The sequence below is a fragment of the Pundamilia nyererei genome, unplaced genomic scaffold (genome assembly GCF_000239375.1).
Source record: "Pundamilia nyererei isolate P.nyererei 1_Seehausen unplaced genomic scaffold, PunNye1.0 scaffold00307, whole genome shotgun sequence".
Lineage (NCBI taxonomy): Eukaryota > Metazoa > Chordata > Actinopteri > Cichliformes > Cichlidae > Pundamilia > Pundamilia nyererei.
Genome location: NW_005187708.1, coordinates 91,381 through 99,096, shown reverse-complemented (window position 1 = coordinate 99,096; position 7,716 = coordinate 91,381). Strand labels below are relative to the sequence as shown.

The following is a 7,716-nucleotide window of genomic DNA, read 5'->3' as shown; positions in this document are numbered from 1 at the left end:
AAAAAAAACCATCAAAAACGCTGCTGTGGAAGAGTTCGGGTCTTAGGAGGTTAAAGTCCTTCACATTTAATAAAGCAAACAACATAGAAGAGCTGAGCTTCAGTAAATGAAACATGAATGAAAATGAAACACAAAGAATGTTATGGAACCAGGTATGGCGCGAGGCAGAAACATCCCATTGTGTAGGTTCAGACTTTTTAACTAACAGATGTCAGCGTGTGAGAGTAAACGGCTGTTTTTCCAATCAGCTGAATTCTTCTGGTTCACCACAGGGATGTTGTCTCTCTCCCCTACTGTATATTTTGTACACCAATGACTCTCGGAGTACACAGCCTAACAGGCATTTCATTAAATATGTGGATGACACAGTCATGGTGAAGAATATTCCCATAGGCCTGTTGTGGATGAGTTTGTTTCTTGGTGTGATCGGTCATTCTTAAAGATCAACACCTTGAAAACTGAGGACCTGGTAACTGACTCCAGGAGGACATCCCCCCATCCTGCACCAACAGTAGTAAACAGTGCAGCCATTGAACTGGTGGACAGTTGGAAGCAAGTTTGTTCTTGATCATGCTCTGTCCTTTGAGTCACATCTTGATGCTACAGTGAAAAAGATCCAACAACAGCTGCACGTTTTAAGGAGATTGAAAGTTTTTAATGTTTCATGTGAAATGATGAACCTTTTTTTAAATAAAGGTTTGATTGAATCTGTTTTACTGTTTTGTATCATTGCTTGGTTTGGTGATCAGACTTGGTAACTTGGTTACAATATTTAAGTGCATATTAGAAGCCATTGTCCATTTGGCCCAGCTGGTTCCATTTTCTATTTTTCTTTTATGATTAAAAAGACAAATTAGGAAGATTTTTTTTTTTACATTTCTTTGATGGACATTTGAACCGACAGGCGTCACACGCTGTTTCACCACAGAGTTTAATCCTTCAGTCAATTCAAATCTACCAGCTTGTTTGCAAATCTGCTGCTCCACACACATAAATACAAATAACTTATTTTACTTTTTATTGCTAGTTTTTTAGTCTCTCTTCATGTATTGTGTTGTAATTGCTGTGCACTGGCTTTGTGAAACATGGATTCATAATGTTAAAGGCATGCTAAACAATAAACCATATATGTATGCATGTACATACATACATATAAACACAAGAAATTCTTCTGGTGTCTCCACATTTATAGCTCATCTAATCTGGAAACATATCTGACTCTGAGTCTCACTTTTAGCTCAGTGATGGAGAACATTTGGCTCGTTGTCCTTGCACACAGTGCAAAGTGCTCCATCCTCCCTCCTCACAGTGATTCAAATGCTGCTAACAGTCTGTGAACCAGGAGGAAGAGGAAGTGAGACTCAAAGAGGAGACAGAGGGCGACATCATCCAGTAGGCGGGGCTCTCCTTCTGCACTGTGTTCAACCATTGTGTCAATAATAAGTGCTGCTGTGAAGAGAACAATTCTCAGACTGAATGTTGAACATCAGCTAGTTTCTCCTGTTGATTTAAACCTTGTTGTACAGATGGAACATTGGCTGTGGATTATTCTTGCTGCTCTTTTCTTTGGTGAGATACAAACATCAACATGTTTCCTCTGCTTAAATAAATGTGTGAGTCTGATTAATGGTGAGTTTTTAATCATGTTTATTGATCCATCTCTTCCTCTGCATGTTCTGTTCTTCCTCAGAGTGTAAAGGAGAAGACAAAGTGATCCAGGAACAAGGAGATGCCATTGCTGCTGAAGGAGACACAGTTACACTTTACTGCAAATACGAAACAACTTCTGCATTTCCATATTTGTTCTGGTACAAACAGGACGTGAACGACTATCCGAAATATGTTTTACGGCGAGATGCTTCTGGAACTGAAAACGCTCAAGAGTTCCCGAAGAACAGATTTGATGCTGAACTCAACAAGACATCAGTTTCTCTGAAGATCCAGAAGCTTCAGCTGTCTGACTCTGCTGTGTACTACTGTGCTCTGCAGCCCACAGTGACAGGAAACAGCAAAACTCTGTACAAAAACCTTTGGAGCAAAGACAACAGAATACTCCACAACATCCACTAGAGGGAGCCACACACTGTTAAACCTCTGATTCTTGTGTCATTGGACTGATGACAAAGACAACAGAGAAATGAAGCAGTAAAGATCAGAGACAGAGACAGAGCTGCTGTGGAAGCACAAAACTATTCGAATAAAAAACCCTTTATTTATAACAAAATGTTTCTAACAGCTTTGAACATCTACAGTTTGAGTTTTAAAGGAGACACGAACAAACAGTTAAAAAAAAAAAGAAAAAAGGAAAAATTAAAGGTCTTTTAAAGAAATTAAATTCTTTGTGACACTTTCAACGCTCCAAAATCTGAACCCACATTCACAAATAACCACGAGACGGAAAAACAAGAACAACACACATTTCTATCAGTGAGAGATTGTCTCATACCTGCTGGTTTAAATGACACTCAGACGCACACAGAAACCAAAGTAACGATGAAAAGGTTTGTGTGACTGTTACAGCTGCTGTTCGAAAACTGCAGATGGATGACACCAGGTGAAAAACTACTTCTCCACTTCAATATTTACACCACCATTATAAATTTAAAATGTCAGAAAATGATCCAAAAGCTGCTGGAGAAAATGACTGAAAACGTGTTGAACGTACAAATAACTGGAATCTCTGAGAGGTCGATATAATGCTATTAGAAAAGTTAAAGTCCTTTTCCAGAGTGTCAAAGAAATCTCCCAAAATAAGAAATTACGATAAAAAAAATAAATGAAAGAACAAAATCACAGGATGCGGCCCCGAGGCAGATCCAGAACAATTACACCTCTCACCTGACTTGGGAATACCTGAGTGTTCCCCTGAAGGAGGTCTGAGCTTCTCTGCTCAGGCTACTGTCCCAAACCCAGCAGCAGAAGATGGATGAACTCAGTCCTGCTGGTCAGTCAGACAGGTTCTCAGTGCATCCAACCAACCACAGCAAGAAGACTTTAAACATGGCTTTCTCCAAAAGGAAAAGGAATCTAACATGTAATATATTCTAAAAGACGCGTTATGTTTTCATTAGGGCAGTGGTTCTTAAAAGGTGGTATGCGTACCACTGGTTACACATGTTAAAAACACAACAGCCTTAATAAATGCAGAGTAGTTTGTTCATACGTCATCACTTAAAGGTTGGATATCCCACCTGCTGAGAATGTTTTAATGCAGTACAGTTGTTATTATCACCCGTCACATCCTGTTTATGACAGTTCTAATAAATAACATTCATATAAGAAACTGCATGTGGTGTTTAATAGGTGTATACTACTGTACTCTAATGTTGGTCAAAGGCTGGTAATTTAAGAGCCATATATTTTATGTGGTGGTACTCACTGTGAAAAGAAACCCTGCATTAGAGAAACAAAGCTTCATCGCAGAACGGAAAATAAAAATCAAATGAAGAACACAGTTTTACACGTGACAACATCAAAATAGTTGTTGGTAGATACTTGTTTTCTCCACAAAACTTTCAGCACTGCAGCTTCTGCTGGTTGTGTGTTTTCATGTGAAACAACAAATGATGACTCTGGCGGAACATTTTCCCACAGGTTTTACAGTGATACGGCTTCTCTCCTGTGTGGATCGCGTTGTGGCTTTTTAGTGACGTTGACAGAGTAAATCTTTCCCCGCAGGTCTCACAAACATACGGTTTCTCTCCTGTGTGCGTTCTCATGTGGCGCAGCAGGTTACTGCGTTTAATGAACGTTTTCCCACATAACTGGCAAGAATGAGGCCTCTCTCCTGTGTGGATCACTTTGTGTAATTTAAGTGACGATGATTCGGAAAAACATTTCCCACAGTGATCGCACTGGTGCAGCTTCTCTCCTCTGTGGCTTCGCATGTGGCCCAACAAATGACTACTCTGACTGAAAGTCTTTTCACACATTGTGCAGGAATACGGCCTCTCACCGGTGTGGATTCTCAGGTGGATCATCAGATTCCCGCGTTGCCTAAAAGTTTTGCCACATATGTGGCAGGAAAACAACCTCTCTCCTGTGTGGACAGTCATGTGGCGCAGCAAAGTGCTCTTCTGAGCAAAACTTTTCTCACATGTATTACAGGTGAATGGTTTCTCACCTGTGTGGATTTTGTAATGCTCCTTCATTTGGCACTTTTTCTTAAAAGACTTTCCACAAATGTCACACTGGAGAGATTTTCGACCCGTGTCAGTGTTACACCGACTCGCTGATGGCGGGAATTCTTCAGAATTGTTGCTCTGACTTCTGTTTACATGAAGTTTTGACTCTGGATTTCCAGAGTCTGAATCGCCCTTCTTCCCTCCTTCCTGATCTCGGCTCTCAGCTGCAGCAGAGCCGTGAGTGAGGAGCTGGTCACGGTTTGCTTCTGATTCACTGTGGTCACTTTTGCTGTGAGCAGGAGTCACCGTAGAAGTTTTCGTCTCTGTCACTACGGACTGCTCTCCCTCCTGACTGCTGCAGAGTTTGTTCTGTTCCTCTGTGCGCTGTGGAGGTTCTGGTTCCCCCTGGTCCAATCTGGAGCTCCTGTCCTGGTTCCTGAGCTGCTGCTGAGGGAGAACCCCCTCCTGCTTACAGACATGCTGCTGTGGGAGGTCTGCAGGGACAATAGGAGCCCAGAAAAAGAAAAGCAGTGAAATACATTGTTCCTTTAATCATGTTCGGGGTAATGAACATGCTGTATCATCTTTAGGTGGAAACTAGCGAGCTAACTCCCTGCTAACTTCGAACTCTGTTAAACTTCATAAATTCTGTTTTCGTGGATGCCTGAATGTTAAACTTAACTGTTACAGCTGATAGAGCAGCCACACTGATTATTTTATTAAAGATTAAAGGATTTAGACAGTTTGTAACTCTGTGACGCCGCAGTGATCGTTTGACCCGGAAGCGACTAATGACGTCCGACTTAAAGACCGGATAGGAGGCATCCTTTCTGCAAACAGCTACAGTCTGACTGGAATCACTCTACAAGAGATTGTTGAAGGTCTCAAATAACTGCTGTCTATTTTATCAATGCAGACTAACAGCTAACACGTCTCCACCAGTTTAAATGAGGCTTTGTTGGTGGATTTATTCTGTTTATATTCTGAAAGAACAGGAAGGTTACTGAGTGCAAATGTAATCCGGTCTTTAAGTCTGACGTCACCAACCGTGTCTGCGCTCAAACTGCGCTGCAGGTCCATAAATCAAACGATCACTGAGAGTTACAAACGGTCTAAAGTCTTTAGACCGTTTGTAACTCTCAGTGACGTCATATATACACATCTTACTATATGTATCAGAATCAGAATACTTTATTCATCCCGAGGGAAATTAGGGGTTACAGCAGGCAGCACGCTAATGGCGCATGCGCACTCAACTAAAATGTACTAGAGCTTTTCTATATTTTCATCCTGTGTCGAGCCAACTGTAATGAAACTGTGTGCCTTGTACACTTGCTGTACACTGAATGACAACAAAAGCATGTCTTTAAGCACCAAGCCAACAACATTAACCAAACAACACTCGTAGGTTTGCAGCTGACATGGATCCACTCGTTTTATACATACTTTGAGTCTAATGCTGAAACTCTTTAATTATAACAATACTTCATGGTATTTCTCTCTGAAAAATAACTGCAGCTGCATCATAAATTGTGTAACAGGGCTCTGATTAGGACCAGACCATCAGAGTGAGACTCACCTGTTCTGTGCACATCTGTCTCAGCACTGGTGGTGACGTCCAGCTCTCTGGGCTGATGGTTGATGTCTTTCTCGATCTGGGTAGAATTATTTAAAACTTCGAATGCTTCTCTGGATTCAGTCCCAACAAACACACTGGAGTCTGAGTGAGTGGCGTTACTGAGGTCGCTTTCCTCGTAAGTAGCAGTCACCGTAAAGGTATCCGTCTCCTCCTCCAGTCCCAGCTGCTCTCCCTCCTGACTGCTGCACAGTTCCTCCTGTTGCTCTTTAATCTGTGGAGCTTCTGGTTCCTCCTGCTCCACACTGGAGCTCCTCTCCTGGTCCCAGAGCTGCTGCTCAGGGAGAACCTCCTCCTCTCTGCAGAGGAGTCGCAGTGGGAGGTCTGGAAGTAGAAAAGGACACAAAAAAGAAAGAAATAATATTATAAAAAGGCAAATACTCCGACACACGCACAAGCTTTCAAAGTTACTACACGGAGAAAAGCCAAAACAGAGAATACACGCGTACTGAAAAAAGGCCTCTGAGTCGCTTATAGTGTGTCTATACTGCACAATGTACACATGTGGATGACACGGGTCGGTTATGTAGAAGAAGAAGAGGAATTCTGGAGTAAGTTGGATGAAGCAGTACTGAGTGTCTGCAGGGGGAGAGAGAGTTCAACAAACATGTAAGTGAAGGGAGGAGAGGTGATGAGGAGGCGCTGGGTAGGAGTGCCTTTAAAGAAAGGATAGAAAAGGTTGTGTTGAACTTTAACAAGAGGGAGGAACACAGAGGGATGTATGAGGCTGCAGGAAGGTGCACACAGGTGAACTCCATCTTATACAGAAGGTGAAATCTGAAGGAGACATAGCTGGGGGCATCAGATGGAAGTCTGCAAGATAACTTTGGAAATCAATAAGAGGAAGTGAAAGAAGACAGAGGAAGGGAATAAATGGTGGAAGCTGCTCCGAGTGGCAGGGAAGAGTTCCCAGACGACTGGAAAGCACAGCTGACATGCTGAGGGAAACTCTCAGGAAGGGTTTGTGTATAGTACATATTGTGTATCTGTACAGAGGAGAGAGAAGGAGGAGGTTTGCTGGAAAGAGGGAAAATTTCTCCTGGAGCAAATATTCCGTCATACCAGAAAGTGTTTTGGAAAAGAGAGAGAAAAGGTCATGTGTTCTCCTGTGTGGACGGAGCAGGAAGGAGGCGCTGTTGTTGTCTCAGCTAAATGACTGAGTGTCAGTACATACGATTAAAACTTAAGCACCAATGTCTTTAAAACAAACCCCAAAACACAGCCACTGATGTACAACACAGAACAGAGAAACTCCTTCTGATTGGTCAGCATTTACATCACAGACACAAACTGTGATTGGACACTTTGAGTGCATCCAACAATCCACAGCAGAAACACACTGACTGTGATCCAGGGCAGCACGGTGCTGTGGTGGGTAGCACTGTTGCCTCACAGCAAGACGCTCCTGAGTTTGAATCCACCCCCTGCTCACGGCCCTGTGTGGAGTTAGCATGTTCTCCCCGTGTTTGAGTGGGTTCTCTGGATCCCTCCCAGTCCAAACACGTGCACTTAGTGGGGTTAGGTTAACTGGTGATGCTAAACGGCCTGCCCAGGGTGTACCTCTCCTGTGGTAGCTGAGATACGAATGAAATGAATGAAACTCTCCTGCTTCATAATGACGACACAGTCCGGAGAAAGAGCAACCAGAAGCTTTTCTACAACTTTACACGACAAAGAGTTGAGCTGACAGACCTCAGCAGAAAAGCAGACACGCGGTTAAAACTGGGCTTCTTTGTTTTTTCTCTCATATGCGGATTAAATGCGTAGTTAAACTTTCCAGGGGCAGGAGGACGCTCACCGGTCCGGTGTTCCAGATCTACTGGCGTTTAGATCAACTGGCGTTTAGATCAACTGGCGTTTAGATCTACTGGCGTTTAGATCAACTGGCGTTGGTCGAACAGATGTGTGGCAGTCTTGCGTTTCAGGAGCTGCTACCGACAAACCAGCAAAAAAACG

At 42.8% G+C, this 7,716-nt stretch overlaps 1 protein-coding gene and 1 gene segment (V, D, J or C); one reads left to right on the top strand and one right to left on the bottom strand.

Moving 5' to 3' along the window:
* LOC102193630 (zinc finger protein OZF-like) overlaps window positions 1-7,716 on the bottom strand; it is an 18,619-nt gene that overhangs the window by 7,996 nt on the left and 2,907 nt on the right. Inside the window, exons 2-3 of one of the 2 annotated variants that reach the window (XM_013915460.1) lie at window positions 5,704-6,084; window positions 2,339-4,618 (exon numbers count right to left, since the gene is read on the bottom strand). The exons of the other annotated variant lie outside the window; for it this stretch is intronic. Of the exons in view, the coding sequence (XP_013770914.1) occupies window positions 3,516-4,618; window positions 5,704-6,084 (1,484 nt within the window). The 3' untranslated portion in view covers window positions 2,339-3,515. Of the gene's footprint in view, window positions 1-2,338; window positions 4,619-5,703; window positions 6,085-7,716 lie in introns of those variants that run through there. 2 annotated transcript variants of the gene reach the window in all.
* On the top strand, window positions 1,281-2,224 carry LOC102210606 (T-cell receptor alpha chain V region CTL-F3-like). The segment is given in 2 exon segments: window positions 1,281-1,569; window positions 1,691-2,224. Coding segments are annotated over 2 exon segments (423 nt in total).